The 14,092-nt window shown below is 38.0% G+C and overlaps 1 protein-coding gene across 1 annotated transcript in view; it reads right to left on the bottom strand.

Annotated features, from left to right (window-relative positions):
• LOC128653245 (acetylserotonin O-methyltransferase-like) overlaps positions 1-14,092 on the bottom strand; it is a 222,859-nt gene that overhangs the window by 11,301 nt on the left and 197,466 nt on the right. The window contains exon 7 of the mRNA XM_053706433.1: positions 3,884-4,006. Within this exon, the coding sequence (XP_053562408.1) occupies positions 3,884-4,006 (123 nt within the window). The remainder of the gene's footprint in view (positions 1-3,883; positions 4,007-14,092) is intronic.

Here is a 14,092-nt window from a genome sequence, read left to right on the forward strand (position 1 = left end):
TCCTTTTCTGATTTTTCATCAGGATAAGGCAGTTTTGCAGACTTCATTTAAATTCTTACCTAAGGTTGTGAATTCTAAAAATATTAATAGAGAAATTGTTGTCCATTCTTTGTGTCCTAATCCTAAGAATTCTTTAAAGAGACATTTACATTCTTTGGATGTGGTGAGAGCTCTGAAATATTATGTTGAAGCCACTAAAGATTTTAGGAAGACTTCTAGTCTATTTGTTATCTTTTCTGGTTCCAGGAAAGGTCAGAAGGCGTCTGCAATTTCTTTGGCACCGTGGTTAAAGCTGTTGATTCATCAAGCTTATTTGGAGTTGGGTAAAGTCCCGCCTCACAGAATTACAGCTCATTCTACTAGATCGGTTTCCACTTCTTGGGCTTTTAAGAATGAAGCTTCAGTTGATCAGATTTGCAAAGCAGCAACTTGGTCTTCTTTGCATACATCTACTAAATTCTACCCTTTTGATGTATTTGCTTCTTCGGAAGCAGTTTTTGGTAGGAAAGTTCATCAGGCAGCTGTTTCAGTTTAATTTTTCTGCTTATGATTTAAGTTTCTCTTTTTATTTTTTGAGAATAAACTTATATTTGGGTTGTGGATTACTTTTTTTTCAGGGAAATGGCTGTTTTTATTTGGTCCCTCCCTCTCTAATGACTCATGCGTGGAGTTCCACATCTTGGGTATTGCTATCCCATATGTCACTAGCTCATGGACTCTTGCCAATTACATGAAAGAAAACATAATTTATGTAAGAACTTACCTGATAAATTAATTTCTTTCATATTGGCAAGAGTCCATGAGTCCCACCCCCTTTTTTATGGTGGTTATGATTTTTTTGTATAAAGCACAATTATTTCCAAATTCCTTTGTTGATGCTTTTTACTCCTTCTTTTTCACCCCACTTCTTGGCTATTCGTTAAACTGAATTGTGGGAGTGGTGAGGGTGTATTTATAGGCATTTTGAGGTTTGGGAATCTTTGCCCCTCCTGGTAGGATTGTATATCCCATGCATCACTAGTTTTAGGTCTCATGACTGCAGCATCGGACGTGATCCCCTTTGCTCGTTTTAATATGAGACCTATCCAGCTTTGTATGCTGAACCAATGGTGCAGAGATTATACAAGGATATCACAATTAATATCCTTAAATCCCAATGTTCGACTTTCTCTGACTTGGTGGTTAGATCACCATCGTATAATTCTAGGGGCCTCATTCGTTCGTCCAACCTGGACTGTGATCCCAACAGATGCGAGTCTTTCAGGTTGGGGAGCTGTTTGGGCATCTCTGACAGCACAGGGGGTTTGGAAATCTCAAGAGGCGAGATTACCAATCAATATTTTGGAACTCCATGCGATTCTCAGGGCACTTCAGTTTTTGCCTCTGTTGAAGAGAGAACCGTTCATTTGTTTTCAGACAGACAATATCACAACTGTGACATATGTCAATCATCAGGGTGGGACTCACAGTACTCAAGCTATGAAAGAAGTATCTCGGATACTTGTTTGGGCAGAATCCAGCTCCTGTCTAATTTCTGTGGTTCATATCCCAGGTATAGACAATTGGGAAGTGGATTACCTTAGTCGTCAGACTTTACATCTGGGAGAATGGTCTCTCCACCCAGATGTGTTTTTTCAAATTGTTCAGATGTGGGGGCTTCTAGAAATAGATCTGATGGCATCTCATCTAAACAAGAAACTTCCCAGGTACCTGTCCACGTCCATGGATCCACAGGCGGAAGCAGTGGATGCATTGACACTTCCATGGTGTTACCAACCTGCTTATAGCTTCCCGCCTATGGTTCTTCTTCTAAGAGTGATTTCCAAGATCCTCATGGAACAATCGCTTGTGTTGCTGGTAGCTCCAGCATGGCCTCACAGGTTTTGGTATGTGGATCTTGTTCGGATGTCCAGTTGCCAACCTTGGCCACTTCCATTGAGGCCAGACCTTCTGTCTCAAGGTCCGTTTTTCCATCAGGATCTCAAATCATTAAATTTGAAGGTATGGAAATGGAACGCTTAGTGCTTAGTCATAGAGGTTTCTCTGACTCAGTGATTAATACTATGTTGCAGGCTCGTAAATCTGTTTCTAGAAAGATTTATTATCGAGTTTGGAAGACTTACATTTCATGGTGTTCTTCTCATAAATTCTCTTGGCATTCTTTTAGAATTCCTAGCATTTTACAGTTTCTTCAGTATGGTTTGGATAAAGGTTTGTCTGCAAGTTCATTGAAAGGACAAATCTCTGCTCTTTCTGTTTTATTCTACAGGAAAATTGCTAAACTTCCTGATATTCATTGTTTTATTCAGGCTTTGGTTCGTATCAAGCCTGTCATTAAATCAATCTCTCCTCCTTGGAGTCTTAATTTGGGTCTGAAGGCTTTACAGATTCCTCCATTTGAGCCAATGCATTATTTGGACATTAAACTACTTTCTTGGAAAGTGTTGTTCCTTTTGGCCATCTCTTCTGCTAGAAGAGTTTCTGAATTATCTGCTCTTTCTTGTGATTCTCCTTTTCTGATTTTTCATCAGGATAAGGCAGTTTTGCAGACTTCATTTAAATTCTTACCTAAGGTTGTGAATTCTAACAACATTAATAGAGAAATTGTTGTCCCTTCTTTGTGTCCTAATCCTAAGAATTCTTTGGAGAGATATTCACATTCTTTGGATGTGGTGAGAGCTCTGAAATATTATGTTGAAGCCACTAAAGATTTCAGGAAGACTTCTAGTCTATTTGTTATCTTTTCTGGTTCCAAGAAAGGTCAGAAGGCGTCTGCCATTTCTTTGGCATTGTGGTTAAAGCTATTGATTCATCAAAGCCCCGCCTCAGAGAATTACAGCTCATTCTACTACATCGGTTTCCACTTCTTGGGCTTTTAAGAATGAAGCTTGAGTTGATCAGATTTGCAAAGCAGCAACTTGGTCTTCTTTGCATACATCTACTAAATTCTACCATTTTGATGTATTTGCTTCTTCGGAAGCGGTTTTTGGTAGGAAAGTTCTTCAGGCAGCTGTTTCAGTTTGATTCTTCTGCTTATGATTTAAGTTTTTCTTTTTCTTTTTTGAGAATAAACTTATATTTGGGTTGTGGATTAATTTTTTTTTCAGGGAAATGTTTGTTTTTATTTTGTCCCTCCCTCTCTAGTGACTCTTGCGTGGAGTTCCACATCTTGGGTATTGCTATCCCATACGTCACTAGCTCATGGACTCTTGCCAATTACATGAAAGAAAACATAATTTATGTAAGAACTTACCTGATAAATTCATTTCTTTCATATTGGCAAGAGTCCATGAGTCCCACCCCCTTTTTTATGGTGGTTATGATTTTTTTGTATAAAGCACACTTATTTCCAAATTCCTTTGTTGATGCTTTTTACTCCTTTTCACTCCACTTCTTGGCTATTCGTTAAACTGAATTGTGGGAGTGGTGAGGGTGTATTTATAGGCATTTTGAGGTTTGGGAAACTTTGCCCCTCCTGCTAGGATTGTATATCCCATACGTCACTAGCTCATGGACTCTTGCCAATATGAAAGAAATGAATTTATCAGGTAAGTTCTTACATAAATTATGTTTTTTGGGTTTCATGTCCCTTTAAATAAATTCTTTATTCTGATTTATTTGTGACTGGTTTCCTGTCTATTTTGAAAAATAAAACTTTATTTGATCAATCATTTTATTTTGTTCAATATAATTTTATATCAATATCAGATATAATTAATTACAATTATTGTATTAGTCACTGCTGCTTCAGATACATAATTCTATAAACATTTCTTGAATTACTTTTAAACCTTTCACTTTCTAATGTTGCAAGATTAGCTCCAAGATCTGTGCCCATACAGTATCACTTTAATCATATGGTAACAAAAAATATTTAACATACCTGGTTTGCAGGCATTATAAATTTTTCTTAGCAAATGTAAACATTTATCCTCAGCCCAGCAATGCGTTATAAGTGAAAGAATGTACAGGTCAGCTTCTGGAAGAGGATCCTGAAAGAAGTTTCCTAAAAATAGGAAATACATATTTTTAATCATAAAGTCATAGAAGTGACAACAGTCCACGCTCAGAACCCTTTAGCAACTGAACTATATTCGCTAAATATGGCAGAGCAGATAAAGCCATGGGTCAATATCATTTTGCAGAGCTTATGTCTCATCTTGTGAAAAGTTTCATGTTCCCTAACAAAAAATAAAAAATTCTCAATTTTTTTTAATAATAATTTGTTTTTGAAGGATTTAAAGGGACAGTCAACTCAAATTTTTTTAATTGTTTTAAAAGATAGATAATACCTTTATTACCCTTTCCCCAGTTTTGCACATAAAAATAAACTTTTTACCTCTGTGATTACCTTGTTTCCAAGTATCTTCTGATGGCCCCCTGATCACATGACTTTATTGACTTGCATTTAAGCCAATTAGTGCAGTGTTAGATTTAGAGTTGGGCGGTAGCCGTCAAAACCAGCGTTAGAGGCTCCTAACGCTGGTTTTTACCGCCCTCTGGTATTTAGAGTCAGTCAGGAAAGGGTTTAACGCTCACTTTACAGCCGCGACTTTTCAATACCGCAGATCACCCTACGCCATTTGCGTATCCTATCTTTTCAATGGGATCTTTCTAACGCTGGTATTTAGAGTCGTGGCTGAAGTGAGCGTTAAAAATCTAACAACAAGACTCCAGCCGCAGAAAAAAAAAAGGAGTTAAGAGCTTTCTGGGCTAACGCCGGTTTATAAAGCTCTTAACTACTGTGCTCTAAAGTACACTAACACCCATAAACTACCTATGTACCCCTAAACCGAGGTCCCCCCACATCGCCGCCACTCTATTAAATTTTTTAACCCCTAATCTGCTGCTCCGTACACCGCCGCCAGCTAAGTTATCCCTATGTACCCCTAATCTGCTGCCCCTAATACCGCCGACACCTATATTATATTTATTAACACCTAATCTGCCCCCCCCAACGTCGCCGCCACCTACCTACACTTATTAACCCCTAATCTGCCGAGTGGACCGCACCGCTACTATAATAAAGTTATTAACCCCTAATCCGCCTCACTCCCGCCTCAATAACCCTATAATAAATAGTATTAACCCCTAATTTGCCCTCCCTAACATCGCCGACACCTAACTTCAAGCATTAACCCCTAATCTGCAGACCGGAGCTCACCGCTACCATAATAAATGTATTAACCCCTAAAGCTAAGTCTAACCCTAACACTAAAACCCCCCTAACTTAAATATAATTTAAATCTAACAAAATAAATTAACTATTATTAAATAAATTATTCCTATTTAAAGCTAAATACTTAGCTGTAAAATAAACCCTAATATAGCTACAATATAAATTATAATTGTATTGTAGTTATTTTAGGATTTATATTTATTTTACAGGTAACTTTGTAATTATTTTAACCAGGTACAATAGCTATTAAATAGTTAAGAACTATTTAATAGTTACCTAGTTAAAATAATTACAAAATTACCTGTAAAATAAATCCTAACCTAAGTTACAATTAAACCTAACACTACACTATCAATAAATTAATTAAATACAATACCTACAAATAAATACATTTAAATAAACTAACTAAAGTACAAAAAATAAAAAAGAACTAAGTTACAAAAAATAAAAAAATATTTACAAACATAAGAAAAATATTACAACAATTTTAAACTAATTACACCTACTCTAAGCCCCCTAATAAAATAACAAAGCCCCCCAAAATAAAAAAATGCCCTACCCTATTCTAAATTAAAAAAGTTCAAAGTTCTTTTACCTTACCAGCCCTTAAAAAGACCTTTTGTGGGGCATGCCCCAAAGAATTCAGCTCCTTTGCCTGTAAAAAAAACACATACAATACCCCCCCCAACATTAAAACCCACCACCCACATACCCCTAATCTAACCCAAACCCCCCTTAAATAAACCTAACACTAAGCACCTGAAGATCTTCTTACCTTATCTTCACCTCGCCGGGTATCACACCGATCCGTCCTGGCTCTGAAATCTTCATCCAAGCCCATGCGGGGGCTGGCGATCCATAATCCGGCAGCTGAAGAGGTCCAGAAGAGGCTCCAAAGTCTTCATCCTATCCGGGAAGAAGAGGCGATCCGGACCGGCAACCATCTTGATCCAAGCGGCATCTTCTATCTTCATCCGATGAGGAACGGCTCCATTGTGAAGACCTCCAGCACGGATCAATCTTCTTCTTCCGACGTCCCAACTGAAGAATGAAGGTTCCTTTAAGGGACGTCATCCAAGATGGCGTCCCTCGAATTCCGATTGGCTGATAGGATTCTATCAGCCAATCGGAATTAAGGTAGGAAAATTCTGATTGGCTGATGGAATCAGCCAATCAGAATCAAGTTCAATCCGATTGGCTGATCCGATCAGCCAATCAGATTGAGCTTGCATTCTATTGGCTGATCGGAACAGCCAATAGAATGCGAGCTCAATCTGATTGGCTGATCGGATTGAACTTGATTCTGATTGGCTGATTCCATCAGCCAATCAGAATTTTCCTACCTTAATTCCGATTGGCTGATAGAATCCTATCAGCCAATCGGAATTCGAGGGACGCCATCTTGGATGACGTCCCTTAAAGGAACCTTCATTCTTCAGTTGGACGTCGGAAGAAGAAGATTGATCCGCGCTGGGAGTCTTCACGATGGAGCCGTTCCTCATCGGAAGATAGAAGATGCCGCTTGGATCAAGATGGTTGCCGGTCCAGATCGCCTCTTCTTCCCGGATAGGATGAAGACTTTGGAGCCTCTTCTGGACCTCTTCAGCCGCCGGATTATGGATCGCCAGCCCCCGCTTGGGCTTGGATGAAGATTTTTTTTTATTTTTTGTACTTTAGTTAGTTTATTTATTTGTAGTTATTTGTAGGTATTGTATTTAATTAATTTATTGATAGTGCAGTGTTAGGTTTAATTGTAGATAATTGTAGGTATTTTATTTAATTAATTTATTGATAGTGTAGTGTTAGGTTTAATTGTAACTTAGGTTAGGATTTATTTTACAGGTAATTTTGTAATTATTTTAACTAGGTAACTATTAAATAGTTATTAACTATTTAATAGCTATTGTACCTGGTTAAAATAAATACAAAGTTGCCTGTAAAATAAATATTAATCCTAAAATAGCTACAATATGATTATAATTTATATTGTAGCTATATTGGGGTTTATTTTACAGGTAAGTATTTAGTTTTAAATAGGATTAATTTATTTAATAAGAGTTAATTTATTTTGTTGGATAAAAATTATATTTAACTTAGGGGGGGTGTTAGGGTTAGGGTTAGACTTAGCTTTAGGGGATAATACATTTATTAGAATAGCGGTGAGCTCCGGTCGGCAGATTAGGGGTTAATGTTTGAAGTTAGGTGTCGGCGATGTTAGGGAGGGCGGATTAGGGGTTAATACATTTATTATAGTAGCGGTGTGGTTCGGTCGGCAGATTAGGGGTTAATTATTGTAGGTAGGTGGAGGCGACGTTGTGGGGGGCAGATTAGGGGTTAATAAATATAGGGGTCGGTGGTGTTAGGGGCAGCAGATTAGGGGTACATAGGTATAATGTAGGTAGCGGCGGTGTACGGAGCGGCAGATTAGGGGTTAAAAAAAATATGCAGGTGTCAGCGATAGTGGGGGTGGCAGATTAGGGGTTAATAAGTGTAAGGTTAGGGGTGTTTAGACTTGGGGTACATGTTAGAGTGTTAGGTGCAGACGTAGGAAGTGTTTCCCCATAGAAAACAATGGGGCTGCGTTAGGAGCTGAACATTGCTTTTTTGCAGGTGTTAGGTTTTTTTTCAGCTCAAATGGCCCCATTGTTTTCTATGGGGGAATCGTGCACGAACACGTTTTTGAAGCTGGCCGCATCCGTAAGCAAAGCTGGTATCTAGAGTTGCAGTGGCGGTAAATATGCCTGTACGCTCCCTTTTTGGAGCCTAACGCAGCCATTCTGTGAACTCTAAATACCAGCAGTATTTAAAAGGTGCGGGGGAAAAAAATCATGCGTAGCTAACGCACCCCTTTGGCTGCAGAACTCTAAATCTAGCCGTAAGGGCGTCCGCACAATGTTATCTATATGGCTCACATGAACTAGCTTCCCCCGATGTGAAAAGCAAATACAAAAGCATGTGATCATGGGGCTGTCTTTAGGGACTTAGAAACAGACTGAAAATTTAGAGGTTTAAAGGTTATAAAGTATGTTAATATAACCATGTTGGTTGTTTAAAGCTGGGGAATGGTAGTAAAGGCTTTGTCTATCTTATCTAAACAATAAAAAAAATTGTGTTGACTGTCACTTTAAGTTTTGAATGACTTTTAATTAACTTGTAATTAGAAGTACTGTTATGAACTAGTTTTATTTATTATAAATACAAAATATATTGGGATACATTACAAATGGTGCACTAGTGGCAGTGTGTGACGCGATAATAAATATCGCAACCACACTAACTTACACGCATATTGAAACGTTTACACTCATATATACATTTTCTGATAAAAAAACTTTCAGATAAAAATAAAAATGTTTTTAAAGGGTTAAAGGGACATGGTGTATGACAGGATATTTGACTGAAAAGGGCTATAATGTGTGTATGTATATATATATATATATGTCTAAATATGTGTGTGTGTAATAAGCATAATTAACTTCTTGTTAAACTTATTTTAAACTTATACTGCCATAAATAAATTGAAATCACTTTTAGGCTGCCCACTCCAGAAAAGTATCTCAATGACAGGATGATACCTTTAATAATAGGGCCTATTTTGGACCATCAAAACGTTACTCATATATAAATTTAGAGATAACAGTGTGAAACCCATGCATATTAGCAGATAAGATCAAATATAGGATGAACATTATGGGGTATATTTATTATAGTGTGAGTAGACATGATACGATATAGCGTATCATGTCCGCTGCACATCGATAAATGCAGACAGCATACACTGTCGGCATTTATCATTGCACCAGCAGTTCTTCTGAACTGCTGGTGCAATGCCGCCCCCTGCAGATTCTGGGCCAATCAGCTGCTAGCAGTGGGTGTCAATCAACCCGATCGTATTGGGTGGACCAGTTATGGAGCAGCGATCTTTAGACCGCTGCCTCATTACTTCTGAAGGCTCGCCAGAAACAAGGGGCATCAAGCTCCATACGGAGCTTGATAAATCAGCCCCTTGGACTGAACCTTGGTATATTTGATATTTTCAGATAAGTAGAGAGGTTATGGGTTTACTTCAAACAAGGAAAAGTTTGTAAGTAATGGGCCTTTATATGGTCTTGATACAAATAATACTTAGTCACTATAGTTCAATGTGACACCCTGACTCACAAGCATCCTTAAAATAGATGTAGCATATTAGTAAACTGAAGCTAGATTGGGGAGTATAGTAAAATATAAGAAGATCCCTCCAAATAGTAATTTATTATTTCCAATATTTAGATCATAACAGGATCTCTATATAGACTTACATAATAACTAATGCTATTCCAGAATAACTATTAATCAATTGCGTGCAGACAGCAGGCTCACTAAACACCTTATGCTAAATTACCCCAATGTAAGAAAGCACTACCATCATTCATCAAACACAATGTTATCATTTACAGCGTTTGCAATATTTCTTTTTACAATTGGGCATTCAGCTGGCATAACTGGGCTGTAGGGGGTATGCATCTGATGTAAGGTGCCACTTGTGTAGCAGCTGAGCTTGAAAAGGCATAGACTATGAAGGATAATACCGCTCAGTGCATATATATATATATATATATATATATATATATATATATAGATAGATAGATAGATAGATACAACACACAGAGAAAACCCAGCACTCACTTACAAGCTCTCAGCTAAGATTTAAAATTTAAAAGGAAGCACAGCTCCCTGTGAGTGCCAGTGGCACCCAGGGCTAAGCATGTCGCAGGGTCATGGGATATGTACCCGGTCCGGTATGAGAGTGCAGTTCCCTTCCGTGTTTTGTATATTTCTAGGGTGATTATATATGCTGTGCACCCTTCCCTTGTTCTCAGTTTGTTTGGATTTGAAAGCTTGCATTGTGTCGCTGTTTTAGGGTCCCAGGTATTGAAAAGGACCTTGACGTGGTACCTGGGCTTGTCCCATTTGGCCAGATGCGGTAACTAACCTTTCCATTTTTGCTTTTAAATCTTAGCTGAGAGCTTGTAAGTGAGTGCTGGGTTTTCTCTGTGTGTTGTATTAATTTGTTTTGTAATTTTCCCTATGGTTCTTACACCCAGACCTGTCTGGGGCTAACTGCCTGTGGCGCTGGGGACAGCACAGCTTCCTGTGAGTGCCAGTGGCACCCGGGGCTGAGCATGTTGCAGGGTCATGGGATGTGTACCCGGTCCGGTATGCGAGTGCAGTTCCCTTCCTTGTTTTATATATATAGATAGATAGATTGATAGATAACTCCATCATTACCCCTACCCTGCATGCCCGATATTTTGGTGCCACACTTGACTCAGATCTTACTTTCACTCCCCACATCCAGTCTTTGGCCAAATCCTGACTCTTCCACCTTAAAAACATCTCTAAAATGAGAAATTTCCTTACACAAGACACAACTAAGATTTGAATCCACTCTTTCATCCTTTCCCGCCTTGACTATTGCAACTCCATCCTCTCTGGTCTCCCTAGCTGCCGTCTAGCTCCTTTAAAATCCATAATGAATGCTTCTGCCAGGCTCACCTCCTTACATGTCGCTCTTCATCTGCTGCACCTCTCTGCCAATCCCTTCACTGGCTTCATTTCGCCTCCAGAATTAAACACACAATTCTGACTATGACATACAAGGCCCTCAACTGTACTGCTCCCCCTATATCTCAGACCTTGTCTCCAGATACTCTCCCTCCCGTCCCCTTCGCTCTGCTCACAACCTCCTCCTCTCTTGTTACCTCCTCACATTCCCATCTATAGGACTACTCCAGACTGGCTTCTATCTTGTGGAACTCTTTGCCTCACTCTACATGACTCCCCCTAGCTTTGAAAGTTTCAAGCGCTCCCTAAAGACTATACTGTTCAGGGATGCATACATCCTACACTAACCTTTCCTAACCCCAGTTCCTCTTCTCATTTGCTATCCATCCCTTTGAACCCCTTTAGCATGTAAACCGTCATAGGAACTGACTACAACAGTGCAACTCTCATCAGGGCCCTCTACCCATTTGATCCCTATAAATGTTACCCTGTATACCACAATTATATTTATAAAATCTGTTGGTGCTCTACAAATAACTGATAATAATATCTGATAATATATATGTTTACAGTGACATAAGGAGGGAGGTAAACAACAAGGTACCATCCTAATTTTTAAAATGAAAATTTGGTGATCTATTAAGCGCACAATAATGAAACTTACAGATATATACAAGTATGCACTCATGCAGAGAGAAGCCTGGTTATTTATGGGCATATACTATAAACCTTAAAATATTATACAGAACAGTGAGTTCCAAACAAGAAATGAAATGGTTCCATGACTCACAGTAAGCTTACAATTCAAAAAAATGCCAAAGTTGCTCTCAATACATAGTGAAAACTACAAAATTTTTACCCCACACCATTTCTCCATTGTAGGGAACCAGACAAAATATACTTGCAAGAGGCTGACAGTATGCATTGTTTCCACAATCTATCAACCACAAAGCGCTACCACAAGGTAAAAAAGTTTTGCATATTCAAAATACCAGCTCTGACCCGCATTGTATCCAAAGCAGAACGCATTGAAACGTTGATACCTTTTTCCTAATCAGCTCCAAATGCATCGGCCGCATCGGCCATCTTGTCCTCCTAACCTGCTTTCCTATAAGTCTCATACCAGCTAAGGACCACAGTAGATATTTCTGGTAACTCAGCCATGATTGGCCGCTTCACAGCATCACTGTGTCACTTTCATAAAAAATAAATGAAGGGTCACTCTTTTCTAAATGAGTGACTTCTGACAGAACATCTTGAAGGTCCTGCTGCACACAAACCATAGATGCATTGTATATTGGGGTAATTTCCACTTCTGTAGAGCCAGAATATAGAACCTCCTAGATGTATCTTCAATAATGAATACCATGCACCAATAAACTTCTGTCTTGAGCTGTAGGCTTATGTATACCACCCCATTCATGCATGATGTGATGGTCTTCTATTAAGCAAAAAGTTGTTGTGTGTATATGTGTGCAAACAGCTAAGGGGTAATTATTAATATAGTAGTTTTACTACAGAGACAGAAAATATTTAAAAAAGTGGTATTTAATCAAAAAAAGACATATACAAATGTATAATGCACCAGAATAATTAAAATAATACTCACATATGACCGGTCATCTAAATGTTATCTATAATAAAAAGATAAAACAATTGCAAGTGATTTCCACCTATTATATTATTTGGAGGGACTTTTCTAGTCAAACTACAAAAATGAACAACTCCATATATCTGTTCATATCTGTTGGGTTAAAGAAATAACAAGTGACATTTCCAGCAAATACATTTTGTATTAACATTATCCCATGGTTGGTCCCTTATTAAGGGTATAAACTAGTTTTTCATATAAGAAAAAAGACATACCGGTGTGTATCTTAATTAAGGACTTTAGAATAAGCAACCCAGTGTGTTTACAACAAAAAGTTTTTTTTCGCGGAAAAAGAGGAATTGATGTATATCCTAATTAAGGACTCTAGAATAAGCAAACAAATGTGTTTGTAAAAAGGGATCTCCCATTTGCAGTAAGGACACACTGAAAAATACATCTTATAAGGCTATTAGTTGGTCTGTTACTAACCAATGACATTTCTATGTACCATTAGTGTAATAGCTATTTAAATATTTTAGTACCAAAAGATAATATAATAGGTGGAAATCACTTGCAATTGTTTTATCTTTTTATTATAGATAACATTTAGATGACCGGTCATATGTGAGTATTATTTTAATTATTCTGGTGCATTATACATTTGTATATTTCTTTTTTGATTAAATACCACTTTGTTAAATATTTTCTGTCTGTGTAGTAAAACTACTATATTAATAATCACCCCTTAGCTGTTAGCGCACATATACACACAACAACTTTTTGTTATTTCTGTCCAAACTCTTTTCTGTTTTATGGGAGCAGACTAGTATATGTGCAGGGGTAAGATTTGCACACTATTTTTACCCTCTTTTTTCTTCTATTAAGCAAGTCACAGCATCCAATAAAGCTTAACCCCTTAATGACCACAGCACTTTTCCATTTTATGTCCGTTTGGGACCAAGGCTATTTTTACATTTTTGAGGTGTTTGTGTTTAGCAGTAATTTTCCTCTTACTCATTTACTGTACCCACACATATTATATACCGTTTTTCTTGCCATTAAATGGACTTTCTAAAGATACCATTATTTTCATCATATCTTATAATTTACTATAAAAAAAATTATAAAATATGAGGAAAAAATGGAAAAAAAACACACTTTTTCTAACTTTGACCCCCAAAATCTGTTACACATCTACAACCACCAAAAAACACCCATGCTAAATAGTTTCTAAATTTTGTCCTGATTTTAGAAATACCCAATGTTTACATGTTCTTTGCTCTTTTTCGGCTAGATTTGGAGTTTTGTCGGTAACGACCCGAAAAGCTAACGCCGGCTTTTTTTTGGCCGCACCATAAAAATAACTCTGGTATTGAGAGTCCACATAAAGGCTGCGTTAGGCTCCAAAAAAGGAGCGTAGAGCATATTTAACGCAGCTTCAACTCTCGATACCAGAGTTGCTTACTAAAGTGGCCAGCCTCAAAAACGTGCTTGTGCACGATTCCCCCATAGAAAACAATGGGGCTGTTTGAGCTGAAAAAAAACCTAACACCTGCAAAAAAGCCGCGTTCAGCTCCTAACGTAGCCCCATTGTTTGCTATGCGGAAACACTTCCTACGTCTGCACCTAACACTCTAACATGTACCCCGAGTCTAAACACCCCTAACCTTACACTTATTAACCCCTAATCTGCCGCCCCGCTATCGCTGACCCCTGCATATTATTATTAACCCCTAATCTGACGCTCCGTAAACCGCCGCTACTTACATTATCCC

The sequence above is a fragment of the Bombina bombina genome, chromosome 3 (genome assembly GCF_027579735.1).
Source record: "Bombina bombina isolate aBomBom1 chromosome 3, aBomBom1.pri, whole genome shotgun sequence".
NCBI classification, from domain to species: Eukaryota; Metazoa; Chordata; class Amphibia; order Anura; family Bombinatoridae; genus Bombina; species Bombina bombina.